At 44.3% G+C, this 18,372-nt stretch overlaps 1 protein-coding gene across 3 annotated transcripts in view; it reads right to left on the minus strand.

Moving 5' to 3' along the window:
• The window catches only part of PEX5L (peroxisomal biogenesis factor 5 like), a 94,861-nt gene that overhangs the window by 52,782 nt on the left and 23,707 nt on the right, over window positions 1–18,372 (minus strand). For 2 of the 3 annotated variants that reach the window (XM_061634512.1, XM_061634511.1), the window contains exons 3-5: window positions 17,286–17,495; window positions 14,353–14,479; window positions 13,206–13,302 (exon numbers count right to left, since the gene is read on the minus strand). In XM_061634512.1, coding sequence (XP_061490496.1) covers window positions 13,206–13,302; window positions 14,353–14,479; window positions 17,286–17,495 — 434 coding nt within the window. The remainder of the gene's footprint in view (window positions 1–13,205; window positions 13,303–14,352; window positions 14,480–17,285; window positions 17,496–18,372) is intronic. The other variant, XM_061634513.1, reaches the window with a different exon arrangement.

Raw genomic sequence — 18,372 nt, forward strand, 5'->3', positions numbered from 1 at the left:
AGGATATTGAACTTGTCAAGGATTACAATACCTTGGCACAGTCGTTAACCAAAATGGAGACAATTGTCAAGAAATCAGAAGAAGGCTAGGACTGGGGAGGGCAGCTATGAGATAGCTAGAAAAGGTCCTCAAATGCAAAGATGTATCACTGAACACTAAAGTCAGGATCATTCATACCATGGTATTCCCAATCTCTATGTATGGATGTGAAAGTTGGACAGTGAAAAAAGTGGATAAGAGAAAAATCAACTCATTTGAAATGTGGTGATGGAGGAGAGCTTTGTGCATACCATGGACTGCAAAAAAGACAAATAATTGGGTGTTAGAACAAATTAAACCAGAACTATCACTAGAAGCTAAAATGATGTAACTGAGGTTATCATACTTTGGACTCGTCATGAGAAGACATGATTCACTAGAAAAGACAATAATGCTTGGAAAAACAGAAGGGAGTAGAAAAAGAGGGCCAAACAAGAGATGGATTGATCCCGTAAAGGATGCCACAGACCTGAACTTGAAAGATCTGAATAGGGTGGTTCACGACAGATGCTATTGGAGGTCGCTGATTCATAGGGTCCCCATAAGTCGTTATGTGCTTTCAAGTCGATTACAACAACAAGGCATTTGGATCTTGGAAGAAATTATCTCCATGGTGCACTTCTAGCAGGAGTTACTGTCACTGCTGCTTACTGTATTTTATCTGATTTGTTGGTTTTGAATTTTACTGTGATCATGGTATTTTATTCGCTGTTGTTGTAAACCGTGCTGTGGTTCATATTGGAGGAAGAGTGGGACATAAAATGATTTAATAAAATAAATAAACAACAAACTGTTAAATGTTGGTTTATAGTGTAGTAGTATTATAATTTATTCATATAGTGCTATCATATTTAAATAGACTGTGGGCTTATGTGGCAATGACAATTTTTATTTATTTATTTATTTTAAAATATTTCTTTCCCGCCCTTCTACCCTATAATAGGGCACTCAGAGTGGCTGACAAAAATGAAATAAAACACATGCGTAATAAAATTGTAAACAGTAAAATCACAAAAACATTAAAATATACTAAAATACTATTAAAATACTTAAAATACAATATATATATGCACGCACATGCACACATATATACATATATATAGGGAGTGGTACTAAAGGGACTACAAAGGTAAAATCTAATGTAGAAGGCATAAAATCAGTGTCAGGCTCTACCTTCAGTCCCTCCCAAAGGCTCTCAGGAACAAAATCATTTTCAGAAGTCTCCGGAAAACCAACAGGGAGGGAGCAGAGCGGACTTCTTGGCGTTGGGTATTCCAAAGCTTGGGGGCCACAGCTGAAAAAGCTCTCTGCCGTGTGCCTGTCAGTCTAACATCTTTTATTCCAGGCATGCAGAGTAAACCAGAGGCAGATGATCTTATATCCCGGGCAGGTACATATGGGTGTAAGCGGTCCCTCAGGTATATTGGTCCAAGGCCATTTAGGGCTTTAAAGGTTAGAACCAGCACTTTGAATTGGACCCAGAAACAAACTGGGAGCCAGTGGAGTAGATAAACCACAGGGGAGATATGCTCCTTGCACCGTGCTCCAGTTAACATTCTGGCTGCTGCATTTTGAACCAACTGCAATTTCCAAACCGTTTTCAAAGGCAGCCCCACATAGAGTGTGTTACAGTAATCAAGCCTCAATGTCATCAATGCATGTGTCACTGTGGCCAAGTCAACTGCCTCCAGGAATGGACACAGTTGGTAGACCAGTTTGAGTTGGCCAAAAGCACTCCTGGCTACTTCAGCCACTCGATATTCAAGCAGCAGGGCAGGATCCAGGAGGACTCCCAACTGCAGATCTGCTCCCTCAAGGGGAGTGCAACTTCATACAGAACAGGTTGCAACCCCACCCCTGGTGCAGTTTTTCCCCTGACCAGCAGTACTTCCATCTTATCTGGATTAAGTTTCAGTTTGTTAGCCCACAGCGTCCAGGCACCGGTTTAGGATGAGTACTCCCTCCCTGCAATCAGGTGGTAGGGAGAGAGAGAGTGTCATCAGCATATTGATGACATTGTACTCCAAATCTCCTGATGACCTCTCCCAGAGGTTTCATATAATAATAATAATAATAATAATTTATAAGTCGCCTATCTGGCCAATGGCCACTCTAGGCGACGTACAACTCACTTAAAATACATCATAATAAATACAGTACAACAATAAAACACTAAAACAGTGACAGTTCAGAGTAGCAGGCAATTAGTCAAAAAGATTAACCCTCCCCGGAAGTCCCGAAGGCCTGTCTGAAAAGCCAGGTCTTCAAGGCCTGGCGGAATACATTCAGGGAAGGGGCATGTCGAAGATCATATGGGAGGGAGTTCCAGAGAGTGGGGGCCGCCACTGAGAAGGCCCTCTCTCTAGTCCCCACCAGCCTAGCTGTTTTAGTTGGTGGGACTGAGAGAAGGCCCTGTGTGGCTGATCTTGTCGGGCGGCATAATTGGTGGCGTTGGAGGCACTCCATCAGATAAACTGGGCCGAGACCGTGTAGGGCTTTAAAGGTTAATACCAACACCTTGAATTGGGCCCGGAAAACAACTGGGAGCCAGTGCAGATCGAGCAGCACTGGGGTGATGTGCTCCCAGCGACGACAGTTTGTAAGTAGTCGAGCCGCCGTATTTTGTATAAGTTGTAGTTCCCGGACCGTTTTCAAGGGTAGCCCCACGTAGAGCGCATTACAGTAGTCCAAACGAGAGGTGACCAGGGCATGTACCACCAATGGGAGCTGATGAACAGGGAGGTAGGGTTGCAGTCTACGTATGAGCTGTAATTGATACCAAGCTGCCCGGCTCACTGCCAAAATCTGAGCCTCCATGGACAGCTTGGAATCAAGGACAACCCCTAGGCTGCGGACTTGGTCCTTTAGGGGCAGTTTCACCCCATCGAACATCAAGTCAATATCTCCCAACCTTCCCTTGTCCCCCACGAGTAGCACCTCGGTCTTATCAGGATTCAGCTTCAACCTGTTCCTTCCCATCCATCCACTCACGGATTCCAGGCACTTGGACATATAAATGTTAAAGAGCATGGGAGACAGAATGGAACCTTGTGGTACCCCACAGGCCAACGGCCAAGGGGTCGAGCAAATAATTGGGTGTTAGAACAAATTAAACCAGAACTATCACTAGAAGCTAAAATGATGAAACTGAGGTTATCATACTTTGGATGCATGAGAAGACATTATTCACTAGAAAAGACCATAATGCTGGGGAAAACAGAAGGGAGTAGAAAAAGAGGAAGGTCAGATAAGAGATGGATTGATTCCATAAAGGAAGCCACAGACCTGAATTTACAAGATCTGAACAGGGTGGTTCATGACAGATGCTCTTGGAGGTCACTGATTCACAGGGTTGCCATAAGTTGTAATCGACTTGAAGGCACATAACAACAACAACAGCTACTTACTATGCAACTGATATTACATACAGTTTGGTCCACATAGTGCTAAGTAGGCTGTTCTGTCAGTGCAAGGATTTATCCTTGCACAACTTCCCCCCTCCGGTGCCCCTTAAATATATTCGAGGTTTCTCCTAACTCCCCAGAGCAGATTGAGGACAGAGCAGGGGGAGGAGGTAGGGAAAACCCATGGCACTAGGGCTAATCCTTGCGCCAGCTCAATTTCTATGCCAGATACCTCCTGATGGAAAGTGCCTTTCACCAGTTCAGGCTATTTGTCCATCGAGACCCATGCTCAGTAGAGACTGGTGGCTCCAATGTCAGTGGGGCAGTGAATCTGATCTGGGTTTTAGTCCAAATTTTCAAGGAGCTGTCCAAGATGCTCAAACTAAAACCTGGAGTAGATGCACTGCCCCACTGACATCGGAGCCACCAGTTTCCACTGCCCATGCTGTCAATTCTGATCAGCGGCTGCTCTCCAGGGTCTGCACCAGAGGTCTTTCCCGTTACCTGCAACCTTACCTGTGCAACTGGAGGTGACTGAACTTGTAACCTGCACCCATGGGATGAAGATAATTGCCATTGCTTCCTTCTGGCCCACTCAGAGCTGTGTCACTACTGTCACGGCAAAGGGTCAGTGGAGATCTGTGCCCAACTGTTTTGCAGTAACTCTTACGCTGGTGTAATGAGTATTATTATTATTATCTCTATTTATACCCCGCCATTTTCCCAAAACTGGAACTCATGGCGGCTTCCAGATAAAAAATACATATAATTAAAAACATACAAAGTCTACATTAAAATAAGATTAAACTATTTCCAATATTAAAACCATACACACATATAGCTAAAAAAGTTCAAACTAGTTTAAAAATGATATAATAGACATTAGCAATGCAGCACCCTTCATGCCCTATCCTTAGCCTTCAATTCCAAAGGCTTGTTGGAATAGGAAGGTCTTTGCTTGTCGGCGGAAGGACTGCAAAGAGGGGGTCATTCTTACCTCCCTAGGAAGGGAATTCCAAAGCCTAGGGGCAGCCACCGAGAAGGCCCTCTCACGCGTCCCCACTAGTCGTACTTGAGAAGATGTGGGTATTGAGAGAAGGGCCTCTCCTGAGGATCTCAGGGCCCGGGCAGGCTCATACAGGGAGATACGGTCTGATAAATAGCCCGGACCTAAGCCGTATAGGGCTTTATAGGTCAACACCAGCACTTTGAATTGTGTCCGGAAACAGACTGGCAACCAGTGGAGCTTTTTTAACAGGGGGGTAGTACGGTCCCTGTAACCAGCCCCAGTTAACATTCTGGCTGCAGCACGTTGTACCAACTGAAGTTTCCAAACAGTCTTCAGAGGCAGCCCCACATAGAGCGCGTTACAGTAATCTAAACGGGATGTAACTAAGGCATGTGTCACCGTGGCCAGATCAGACAGCTCAAGGAACGGGTGCAGTTGGCGCACTAATCTTAATTGTGCAAAAGCACTCCTGGCCACTGCAGAAACCTGGGACTCCAAATTTAACGCTGAGTCCAGGAGCACACCCAAACTGCGAACCTGTGTCTTCAGGGGGAGTGTAACCCCATCCAGCACAGGCTGTATCCCTATTCCCTGATTCACCTTACGACTGACCAGGAGCACCTCTGTCTTGTCTGGATTAAGCTTCAATTTGTTTACCCTCATCCAGTCCACCACTGACGCCAGACACTGGTTTAAAACCGAGACAGCTTCCTTGGAATTAGGTAGAAAGGAGACATAGAGTTGGGTGTCATCAGCATACTGATGGCACCGAACCCCAAACCCCCGGACAACCTCTCCCAGCGGTTTCATGTAGATGTTAAATAGCATAGGGGATAAAACTGAGCCCTGAGGGGCCCCACAGGTCAATGGCCAAGGGGTCGAACAGGAATCCCCCAGCACCACTTTCTGGGTTCGTCCCTCCAGGAAGAAATGGAGCCACTGCAAAAAGTCCCATCCCAGCAAGGCGGCCCAGAAGAATACCATGGTCGATGGTATCAAAAGCCGCTGAGAGGTCCAGCAGAACCAACAGGGATACACTCCCCCTGTCCAGTTCTCTGCGTAGGTCGTCCACCAAAGTGACCAAAGCCGTCTCCGTCCCATAAGCAGGCCTGAAACCAGATTGAAATGGATCCAGATAATCTGTTTCATCCAAGAATCCCTGGAGCTGGGAGGCCACCACACGCTCTATTACCTTACCCAAAAATGGAATATTGGACACTGGCCGGTAATTATCCATTATGGAGGGGTCCAGGGAGGGCTTTTTTAAACAAAGGCCTTACAACTGCCTCCTTTAGGCAACCTGGAACTCTGCCTTGGTGTAAGGAGGCATTAACCACTCAGCCAGTCCCTCTCTCGCACTTTTTATAAGCCAGGAAGGGCAAGGGTCTAGCAGACATGTGGTGGCTCTCACCTCTCCAAGGATCTTGTCCACATCCTCGGGCTGTACAAATTGAAAAGAATCCATCATTATTGGACAGACAGGAGCCAAAGTTACATCCCCTAAGACTGTATCAATTATAGCATCTAAGTCAGAACGAATCTGAGCGACTTTATCTGCAAAGTGCTGCGCAAACTCTTGACAGCGGGCTGTTGAGTGATCTATATTACCCTCTCGGGGGCCAGAATGTAAAAGACCCCTGACCACTCAAAACAGCTCCACTGGACGGCTCCCTGCAGATGCAATGGTGGCAGAAAAGAATGATTTCTTTGCTGCCCACACTGCCACGGAGTAGGCCTTCAAGGAGGCTCTAGCCCGTGTTCAGTCAGACTCGCTCCGAGTCTTCCGCCTTCGTCGCTCTAGTCTCCGTCTCATTCGTTTCATCACCGCCAGCTCCTTGGTAAACCAAGGGGCTGGTTTGGCTCCACTTCGTGAGAAGGGACGCTCAGGAGCGATCATGTCCACCGCCCTGGCCATTTCCCCATTCCAGAGGTCAACCAGAGCTTCGACAGAATAGCCTGTCAAGGTGGCAGGAAAATCCCCAAGTGCCATCAGGAAACCATCCGGATCCATCAGCCTCCTGGGGTGGACCATCCTAATCATAAAGAAGAGTAAAGAAGGTCACTCGTGTGGTGGCAATGATACCCATGTTCCTCTACACTGCCCCTGGTCGTGCTGTGCTGTGACCATCAGATGCTTGGATTTCTATGACAACAGGCTGAATTTTAGGCTGAGTAGTCAACTCCCACCGTGACACTGAGAATGAATTTAAGTACCAGAAGCTTAAATATTTTACCACTTAGGAAATGGGCCATTTGGATTTGGAAGTCTGGATTTAGTGTCACAGTTTTTATTGAAGAATCGATTTTCTGGCCTGTCTGCAAAAGCTTAGCAGAATTTGCTCTGATTTATATCCAGAAGAGTATTTACGTTGTGTTGTTTTGTCAATAATCTCATGTTTTTCCAACAGCTGCTGTTCTGGTTTGTGTCCCTGCCGTCCCATGAATGACCTTCCAGAGTTTTACTTGAAGTGGCACACAAATTATGGAAGCAATAGCAGACTGGGAAGTCCTGGTCATCTGGAGGATTCATTTGGTGGGAAAAAAACTCCTAAGTACCCTTCTTCTAACATAGGGAGCCCTGGCCCACAGGCCTAATCTGATCTCCGAAGATCCCACTGATTTTGGTGGCGGTAGCAATAGCTGGTATAGCACAGTGGGGAGGAGAGCCTGGTTGGGAGTCCAGAGTCTGTGAGTTCAAACCCCTACTCGTGTCTCCTGGGTGTCAAGGGCCAGCTGAAGATCACCCCCACAGTGAGTGGCTCAGGGGTTACGTGCCCTGCCACCTGTGCAGCCATGGGCAGGCTCCATAGTCCCAAGGAGCCCAGTTGCCCCCCAGCTGGCAGTTGTGGACAAGGAAGGGGTTGGCTTGTGCAGCTGTGGCAAGCTGAGCAGGCCCTAGCCAGCTGGGGGAGGACTAGCCTCAGAGGGAGGCAATGGTAACCCCCCTCTGAATACTGCTTACCATGAAATCCCTATTCATAGGGTCGCCATAAATTGGGATCGACTTGAAGGCAGTCCATTTCCATTTCAGCAATGAGAAAAAATGAAAGCAGACACAGCACTAGTGTGGGCAGAGAAGGACATGCAAATAGCTCCCTCCCTAATCATCAGATCAATCATTTGATGAGTGGGGAGGGGGCAATAATTCTCCTACTCAGCTGATCTGCACAAATGATATGTGTATATTAGGGATGGAGGAAAATTCGATTTGGTTCCCATTTAAAGCCATATCTATGAAATCTGCACTTTCTGAAACAATGTGAGAACCAAAACACAGCCAGCCTTCGAAATTCGCACTTATTTGAATTTTGCAACGCAGTTCTCCAACCAAGCAATGCTTACAAAAATGTATATATTTGGGAAAGTATGCACAAAACGAATATAGTGGTGAAAATAACATACAAAAATGCATTATATTAAGATAAATTGCTTGCAAAATATGTACATTAGTCAAAACTGCATACAAAAAGTTTATTGATTAGGAGAAATTCGTACTAAAATGCTGAAGAATTTTCATGATTTTTTTAAAAAATCACAAATTGCTGCAGAAATATGGAGAACCAAATTTAAGATTAGAAAAATAAGAAACTGAGAGAACCGAAATTGACAGATCATTCCACCCCGAGTGTGCATGCATACAAGAGTGTGCGTGTGAGGGTGTGAGTGGCTATACCCAATTCTGGCTATACTGGCCACTGGCATGTGGGCTCCAGAGGGTTGCCCATGGCCCCAAAACATTTAGCTACTCCTACTCTTAACACCTGCTCCAATGGAGAAGCTTTGAAGCCTACACTGGTGGTTACCGGTGGTTGCCCGGGCCAAATTCAAGGTCCTGGCCTTAACCTTTAAGCCCCTTTTTGAAGCCGGCCCACTCAACCTAAAGGATCGACTCCATTTTCATCAGGGGCGCTGGCTAACAAGATCCTCTTCGAACGGTTCAATTCTTATTCTCCCATTAAGAGCAGCGAGACTGGTGAAGACCAGGTCCAGAGCCTTTTCAGTAGTGGCTCCCTCACTATGGAACTCGCTGCCAACCGACCTTCGCCAGGCCCCCTCCTTGCTCTGGTTCCATCGGGCCTTGAAGACCTGGCTCTTTAACCAGGCATGGGAGGGGGGTTAGGTTGGCAGTGTGCAGCTTTTAAGGTTAAAGGTGTTTTAACCTTTAATTTTTAATGCTCTCTGTTTATGTTTTTATATGAACTGTATTTGTGTTTTGCTGTATGTCGCCCAGAGTGGCAGACTAACCTCTGCCAGATGGGCATCTAATCAAATCTAATTGATAATAAATAATAATAATACACAGGAAACCACAGGCAGGGAGCACTCAATAGCACTGCATTGGCCTTTCCCTGGTTGGTTTCAGGACTGGGTTCTCAAGGTTACCTAAATGGCACTTGCTGTTACCTCTACCGCTGGTGTGGGGAATCTTTGGCTTGCCAGATTTTTGCAGAACTACAACTCCCCTCAGCCCCAGTAAGCTTGACTAGTGGCCAGAGATGATGGGAGTTGTAGTTCAGCAACAACTGGAAGGCCAGAGGTCCCCCATGCCTGCTCTACTCTGTAGTTACATCCCAATTACATTGGATACCACCAGGAAAGAGCAGTGTTGCTATGGGGAATCTTGGTGAAGGGCGGGTTGTCTCTGAACTGCCTTATGGAGGTTATGCTTTCCCTTTTGGAGCTAGAGCTTGGATCCCAGTGAGTGGGAAGTCTCATCTAGGACAAAAGTGGGGCTTTTAGCTGGGCATTCTTGCTGAATTTTTGGATATGTTATGCTTGGCCTTGTTTGGTTGGGATCAGCTCAGAGTTCAGTTTAATTAGTTTCCTCTTTTGCCACTAACTTCATTTTGGCTAGATATCTTGTTAAGTTTCTTAATATGACTTCCTGAATGGAGTACCTATATATATGGATATAATGTTGATGTTATTGCCTATATATATGGATATAATATTAATGTTATTGCCACTCGATATTGTTAACTGACCAACTGGCGTGTTTAAAAGTTTGATATGCTTTCAGTTTAATTTGATATGCTTTAAACCCCTGTTAAACCTGAGTGTTTAACCTGAGTATTGCCATCATCAGGAGAGATCCTGCTCACTGTCCTGCCCATGACACAGCCTGGAAGAGCAGTGAGGCAAGACAGGGTGGCAGCCCCTCACTTCTGGAATTCCCTCCCAAATGGCATTTCATCTGCCCGCACTGTAGAAACTTTCAAAAAACAGTTAAAGAGTTTTCTGTTTGTCTAGGCATTTGAACATCACCAAATGGTCAATATAGGAATCAAATTGATTATATAATTGGTAGCAGAAGATGGAGAAGTTCCATACTTTCTGTGAAAACAAGACCAGGAGCAGACTGCGGTACAGATCATGAACTGGTTGTATTGAAAATCAGAGTAAAGCTAAAGAAGACCAACAAAGCTATCATAATGCCAAAATACAATTTAAATAACATCTCAGAAGCATATAAAGATAAAATAAGGAACAGATCTGAGGCTTTAAACTTAATCGACAGAGAACCAGAAAAACTATGGAGTGAAGTCAGAGACATTATCAGGGAAGAATGCAAAAAGACAATACCTCTAGTTAAAAAGAGAGAAAGACCTCAATGGATGACTGAAGAAACTCATAAAATGGTTAAAGAGAGAAGGAAAGCAGAAGTAAAAGGAGATAGAAACATGGTTAGAACCCTAAATGCAATGATACAGCGACTAATACTAAACCATGGCCCACATACTGGAAGCATTCAATATATATTCCAATTCCAAAGAAAGGGGATCCCAGGGAATGTAGTAATTATCGAACCATTGCCTTAATATCCCATGCAAGTAAAGTAATGCTCAAGATTCTACAACAAAGGCTCTTACCATATATGGAGTGGGAAATGCTAGACGTCCAAGCTGGATTTAGAAAGGAAAGAGGCACCATAGATTACAGCAAAGCCTTTAATTGTGTAGATCATGAAAAACCATGGAATGCTTTAAAAGAAACAGGGGTGCCACAGCATTTGATTGTCCTGATGCGCAACCTATACTCTGCACGAGAGGCTACTGTAAGGACAGAATATGGAGAAACCGATTGGTTCCCAGTCGGAAAGGGTGTGAGACAGGGGTGTATTTTATCACCCTAGTCGTTTAACTATACGCTGAACATATCATACAGAAAGCGGGATTGGACCAAGATGAAGGTGTGAAAATTGAAGGGAGAAATATCAATAATTCAAGATATACAGACAATACCATACTACTAGCAGAAACCAGTAATGATTTGAAATGAATGCTGATGAAAGTTAAAGAGGAAAGCACAAAAGTAGGACTACAGCTGAACATCAAAAAGACTAAAGTAATGACAACAGAAGATTTATGTAACTTTAAAGTTGACAATGAGGACATTGAACTTGTCAAGGATTATCAATACCTTGGCACAGTCATTAACCAAAATGGAGACAATTGTCAAGAAATCAGAAGAAGGCTAGGACTGGGGAGGGCAGCTGTGAGAGAACTAGGAAAGGTCCTCAAATGCAAAGACATATCACTGAACACTAAAGTCAGGATCATTCATACCATGGTATTCCCAATCTCTATGTATGGATGTGAAAGTTGGACAGTGAAAAAAGCGGATAAGAGAAAAATCAACTCATTTGAAATGTGGTGATGGAGGAGAGCTTTGTGCATACCATGGACTGCAAAAAAGACAAATAATTGGGTGTTAGAACAAATTAAACCAGAACTATCACTAGAAGCTAAAATGATGTAACTGAGGTTATCATACTTTGGGCCCGTCATGAGAAGACATGATTCACCAGAAAAGACAAAAATGCTGGGAAAACAGAAGGGAGTAGAAAAAGAGGAAGGCCAAATAAGAGATGGATTGATCCCATAAAGGAAGCCACAGACCTGAACTTGAAAGATCTGAATAGGGTGGTTCACGACAGATGCTATTGGAGGTCGCTGATTCATAGGGTCCCCATAAGTCGTTATGTGCTTTCAAGTAGATTATAACAACAAGGCATTTGGATCTTGGAAGAAATTATCTCCATGGTGCACTTCTAGCAGGAGTTACTGTCACTGCTGCTTACTGTATTTTATCTGATTTGTTGGTTTTGAATTTTACTGTGATCATGGTATTTTATTTGCTGTTGTTGTAAGCTGTGCTGTGCTTCACATTGGAGGAAGAGTGGGACATAAAATGATTTAATAAAATAAATAAATAACAAACTGTTAAATATTGAATTGTCTAGGGCAGATCCACACCACACAATTAAAGCACATCCAATGCGCATTTAAATACAAGACTTCCCCCAAAGAATCCTGGAACTGTGGTTTTACTCTCTCAGAGGTACAAACTCCCAGCAACCTTAACAAACTGCAGTTCCCATGATTCTTTGGGGGAACTCATGTGTTTTGGATGAGCATTGGGTGTGCTTTAAATGTATGGTGTGGATCTACTCTGGTGGTTTGTAGTGTAGTAGTATTATAATTTATTCATATAGTGTTATCATTGTGGGCTTATCCACACGAGAGCATTACTTCATACTAAAGGCACTGTTTTTACTTCCGTTTTCTATTTGCACCATCCACAGTAAGGGCTGAATGTCAGTTGCTAACATGGTGTTTTCTATTCACACTGAGGGGAAGTATCAATCATGCAATTTCCTAATGATCACGCCCTCTAATTTAACATTTCCACTCCCTCTGGTTGCATGGCAACCAAGCATGCTGCAGTGGGTTCCTTTAAAAAAAAGCCCGGAAGTGCAAATATCTGTGTTTTCCCTAGTAGGATACAGCTGAAATACAAATCTTTGTTTGAGCAATGTTATGCTTTTGCGTACTAGTTAGGGTGAAAAGAAAAATAAGGAACCATTTGCAGCAACATAAGAATGCTAGCAGAATGGGGGAGAGCAGCCAGAAGTTGTTTGTAAGCCCACAGGAAATGAAATGAATGAAGGGAGGAGGAGGGAGGGGGCATGGAAAGGGGAATGATTGACACACCCACCTAAAAGCATTGGAGCAAAGCATCTGTGAAGACTAGAAATATGCAGTGAAGATGTTTTTTCCTTCCCTTTTTGTATTATCAGAGGATTGTGTTAGTACGGATTTACAGGGGGAAGACTACGTGATAGTTTCTGTTTGCCTGTAACATCATATGAACCATGCGAATTAGAAGGGAATGTGAGTAGCACCAAACACATACTAAACCACCATGTAGATGAGCCCTAAGTCCTGTGAACTGCTTTGAGTACTTAGGGCAAATGCAGCATATACCTATGACCAATTGTGGCTGGTGTGGTGGGACTCCTGCTGGTGTGCCCATGCACCCACGACTTTACTGCTGCCCTGCCCCACCCAAACGCTGTCCACATTGGCCACTCTGCCTGTTGCCAAAGTGCTCAAACTGGGAGCCCTGGGTGACAGACAGGTACTGTTTCCTTTTCTCTGGATTTTAGGGGCCAATGGGTGGCCTCAGACTATTTAGTGCTCTCTAAGGTCTCTAACTAGACATAGTGGTGTCCTCATCTGTCTGCAAGAGTATGGCTCGTACTAAATGGCTATTAAATGGTGGGGGGATTTAGAACAGAGAAAGACAGGAGAGATGGATATGCTGAACTCCCCTCCCCCCAAAAAACCCTCCTTTCAGCTGCTTTTCTCTTGGTGGGGCTATGGGTTTGCACACCAAAACAGCTGGAGGGCACCAGCTTGGTGAAGGCTGCCTTAAATGCACAACGTGTCCAAATCATGCTGATCTCTTACCTTTGGTGCCGGTGCTAATTCTATATCTGAGACCGAATCAGATTCCAACACAGTCTTGACACTGGCCAGCTCTGACTGGGACCTGTTCTCTGCAGACCTAGGGAGAATATGTTTGAACATCCCATCATTGTGACACCAGCACAGCAGATGCTTTTGGGAGGCAAGCCCACTGAGTCTTGCCTACATTGTAAGATGCATCATGATCCTAAAGACATTCACATTGTGCTTTGCATGTTACAAGGAGTGTCAGATAGCAGATATGAAGCTGCTCATAGCCAGGCATTTCCCCCCACATGTTTTCAGAATGGGAGGGAGGAGGAAAGAACAGGCCAGTGCATGCTAGCCATGCCCCCAACATCACCATCCTCACAGGTTCCACCTAGACCTTCATGTGTTGGGTTCTGAGGGGGAAACCTTCTTGTGTTCAGCAGAACATGAGCCACATCTGCATCACACATTTATTATACCACCATGGTTTCCTCCAAAGAATCTTGAGAACTGTAGTTTGTTAAGGGTGCTGCTGAGACTTGTTAGGAGATCCTTCTTCCCCTCACGGAACTACAATTCCTAGAGTTCCTTGGGAAGAGTGATTGATTATTAAACCACTCTGGGAATTGTAGTTCTTTGAGGGGAATAGGGGGTCTCCTAACAATTCTCAACAGTGCCCTCAACAACTACAGTCCCCAGGATCCTTTGGAGGAAGCCAAGACTATTAAAGTGGGATAAGAATGCTTTAAATGCACAGTGTAGATGTGACCTTACTCTGTAATGTTCAAGTGCAATCCTTTTAGGAATAATGTCAAAAGCTATCATAAAGTTGGCCTTTTAGCTGCTGTGAGACTAGTCTTGATGATCTCTTTATTTACAAACACCACCTCCTTCCTAGGAAAGAGTGCCTACAAAATTTGGAAGCAGCAAGCAACTATCTTGCCCCTTGCCCCTATCTTGCATGCCTGGGAGTGGTGGTGCTTGGAGTCAAGAAAGCCATGGCTAGGGTCATGGATGGTGAATCAGCCATCTCTGCCATTAATAATGGACAATTTGCTGTCCTTGAATGGTTCCTCAGAATCAGTTACCTGAGACAAGATGCTTCATCCTGCACAACAGTAGGGCCGGCCTGCTGTAAAAGTCAATAAATAGGTCTTACCATAAAAATTCTTTTGAAGGAGCTCTAGACGATGAAGGTTTTCTTTCAGGCGCTGGAAAGCCTTTGCTGGTCCTATCTCCATGAAGCTTCATTTCATCCCATTTCTCTAGCTGTGCCTGGATATTGACTGAGGAGGGGGGGAAAAGCTCTTTTGCAAGGGAACTGCCATTCAGAAATATATTGCTTTCCCTCCAGATCCAAACAAGGTTTAGGAGAAAACTGTCAGTCTATGGAGCTAAAAAGAACCAATTCATCCATTCTAAGCTATCAGCGGCTGCTCTTGTTAGCAGAGTTACAGCTAAGAACAAAAAGAGTTTGAGAGCCAGCAGTACATTTGCACAAATGGCCACATCTTACACAGCCGTGACACTTTGAGAAATTGCTATGACTTTGCAAAAGGCAATTTGATCCAAAATTGTTTTTGCACCTAAGTGATAGGGAAGATCAGGGAAAAATTTACAGGCTTCCTTGTGAGGAGAGAGCACTGGATACTTGTGTGTGTTTGTTGTATCTGTTTCTTTTACAAAAACTAGGTCTATATTAAAACATCTCCCCCACTTTTCCCACCCTTTTTGCATGTTGAGAAGTTGAGGAACATTTTGGTAATTTAGGGGTGGGGCTGTGAATATGAACATACCTGAATCAGCAATCACATTCCCAAGAATACCAGTGGCTAGTGACTGTTGCCATTTTTTCACCAGCAGGCAATTTTTTCACATTGTCCTCACTCTCAGTTGGCTTTATAATGGTGCTCTGTGATGACTTTGTATTGTACTGAAGCCATTTTGATTGAGGGCAATACTTCCTGCCCTCACTTTGCAGCCTTTGGTGTAGTGGTTAAGGTGTTGGACTACGACCTAGGAGACCAGGATTCGAATCCCCACATAGCCATGAAACTCACTGGGTGACCTTGGGCCAGTCACTGCCTCTCAGCCTCATGAAAACCCTATTCGTACGGTCGCCATAAGTCAGAATTGACTTGAAGGCAATACATACACATAGGTGGACAAATGGTAATTAGTTGCCACTGGGATTCCTGGGATCATGAAAACATCCCCCTCCCCAAGATGCCTCTAATTTCAAGCCAGAAAAATGCTTTGGACAGGTTTTAGCCCGGCCCTCACAAGAAATACAGGCCGAGCAAGAGCAAAGCAAATTGGAATAGAGACAGACTGTGACAACCTCAAAGTATCATCAGCCCCAAGACCCTCAAAAGTCATCTGGAAACTTTTTAGCAACTTTTCCCAGCTTAGTGGCACAAATTCTCAAAATGGCACAAATTGTTCTTTGTGGCCCTTGCCCTGAAAGTAGGTGTGGCTTCAAGTACCTTCCAAGATGCTGAGATTTTAAAAAGAAGGAATTGGGGAAATGCACATGATATTATCAGATATTAGCAGGGAAAGCACTCCAAGCAGAGAGAAAAACTAACGAAAAAGGATGACTCTACATGGAAAAGAGCTCTAGGGCCGAGCTGGGTTGGCAATCAGCTACATCCAGATATGCGCCTGAGGGGTTAAGATGGAAGTCTCTTGTACAGCTAGCAGAAGGTATTGCTCTGTTGACTAGGCAAAGATCATAGTATCGCAGACTTGAGGGAGCCTTGCAAGCCATCTAGGCTATGTACATAGCATACATTTAAAGGGCATCACTTCCAGCAGAGTCCTGGGAGCTGTAGCTTGTTAAGGGTGCTGTGATGTAGCTCTGTGAGGGGTAAACCCCAGTTCACAGGTTTCTTTGGGGGAAGCCATGTGCTAACCAGCCTCCACTTGAACACCTCCAGTGAGAGACAGTCCCTCATGCCTCTAGCCCAGATTCCTAGTATCCTAGTATTCAGGAGCTTCTGACCACCCACCAGCCACAGGATCCAATGTCACTTACCGCTAATCCATACCCTCCAGCTATTCAGATCCATTATGATAGGAAGCAATTAGGCATCCAGCTTCGGTCCCAGGTGAGTTGCTAGGTATTTAACTGACTTTGGGGCACAAGCCCATGACCCAAATTTGCATACAATTTTCATGACCCAAATTTGCATGCAATTTATTTGTATAGATACAAATTTAGGCCAACTTTCAAAAGGACTAAATAAAAAAAATAACAAACTCTGGTTTTTGCTGTCAGGGCTTACTCTAAGCTCTGGGAAGCTAACAGGATTTTCTGGTCCAGTGCACTGCATGTCAGGTGTGGGGAAATTTTGGCCCTCCAAATGTTACTGAACTACAGCTCCCATCAGCCCCAGCAAGCATGGTCAACAGCCAGGGATGATGGGAGTTGCATTTCAGCAACATCTGGAGGGCCAAAGATTCCCTACACCTGCTGGATGTATTTGGTAGCTCACCGGACTGCATCCCAGCTAGGGATGGAAAGAACTGCCCGTTTCCGTTCCCTCAGTTTCTCATTTTTCCAATCTTAAATTCAGTTCTCCACATTTTTGCAGCAAGTTGCCATTTTTTTTAATCCTCATGAAAACTTTCCAGCGTTTCAGTGTGAATTTTTCCTAATGTACCATTTTTGTTGCGCATTTTGACTAAAGTACACATTCTTGCAAGTCATTTCTTATCATTTAATGCATTTTTGCATGTTATTTTCACTCATATATTCATTTTTATGCACGCTTTCTCCTAATATATGCATTTTTTAAAATACTGTGTGGTTAGCAAGTTGCACCTCAAAATTTGAACAAGTGCAAATTTCGAATGATGGCTGTGTTTTGGTTCTCATATGGCTTGTTTCTTGGAAAGTGTGAATTTGATACATTTGGCTTGGAATGCAAACTGAATCAAAATTCTCGCCCATCCCTAATCCCAGCCTGGGATCCTGAAGTTCAAGCCCTACAGTGAAGCAAGGCTACTAAGGCCTAACATGAGTAAGGGAGGGGAAAGCACAGCATGCAGGAAGGCGGTAGATGGCAGCTGGTAATTAAACGCAAGTACCTAAATCCAACGATGACTTCTCAGGAGCTCTGACAGGCTGTAGTTTTTGCTCCACATCTTCACTGATAATATCTGGGTTGTCTGCCTTCTTCCTGTGGGCAGAAGCCTTCAAGCCTTCCCCTCTTGAGGAATTCTCCAACTTTTTTGCTTTGTTTTGGGTTTGGGAGACAGGTTCGCTCAGGTCCAAAAGATCCAGCCCTGTTGACAAAACTATCACAGGCCTAACATGATAAAACCATTTCAATAACCCACTTCAAGCTGTTGTATTTCCAGTGTTTTAAGAAGCAACTGGTTGAATTCCTGCTACGCTTGATGGTGAAGCAACCTCTCAAAATTTGCCAGAACGAGAGTCAAACTATATGTGACATGGAGGAGTTTTGTGTGTGTGTTTAAATCTCCCTCCCTGCCCTGATCCAAATCAGCTGCTCCTCTGGCTGCTGTTCAATAAAATGAAATGTTGCCTTGAATTTCCACAAGTATTGTATAACTAAGGTCACATCCATACCATACATTGAAAGCACATGATTTCCCCCACAGAATCCTGGGAACTGTAGTAGTCTACCTCTCACAGAGCTACAATTCCCAGCACTATTAACAAGCTACTGTTCCCAGGATTCTTTGGGGGAAGCAATGCGCTTTTAATGTATGGCAAGGATAAGTCCCAAGAGTTTAACAATGTGATCTTCAAAATCATATGGCATTCCCTTGGTGCAGTGGGGGACTGCATTTCTCCCACATAAAAGCTCCCTGCATGTAGAAAATCAGCTCTCCAGGATGAAAGGTTCCAGTCTGCCTATAACACTAGCTTTCCATTTGCAGGGAGGTTGCTTTGTTTTTTTTGTTTTTTAAAAAAAGGGGAACATTCAAACATATAATCCCACATTTGCAGTCTAAACTGGAACAGTCAAAACATACTCGGTCATATGCTTTTTCTGGACATTTGACTGGACATTAAGCAGAGGAATCCTAATGTGGTGGTGGTGGACAAGGAGTAAGTGTGAAGTCAATAACAGTTTTACATTTGTACTATCAACTGTGCTGGCTCCAGATTTTTGAAGTGGGGGAGGGGCCCACTGGCAATGCCCTG

The sequence above is a fragment of the Rhineura floridana genome, chromosome 7 (assembly GCF_030035675.1).
Source record: "Rhineura floridana isolate rRhiFlo1 chromosome 7, rRhiFlo1.hap2, whole genome shotgun sequence".
Classification (NCBI taxonomy): Eukaryota; Metazoa; Chordata; class Lepidosauria; order Squamata; family Rhineuridae; genus Rhineura; species Rhineura floridana.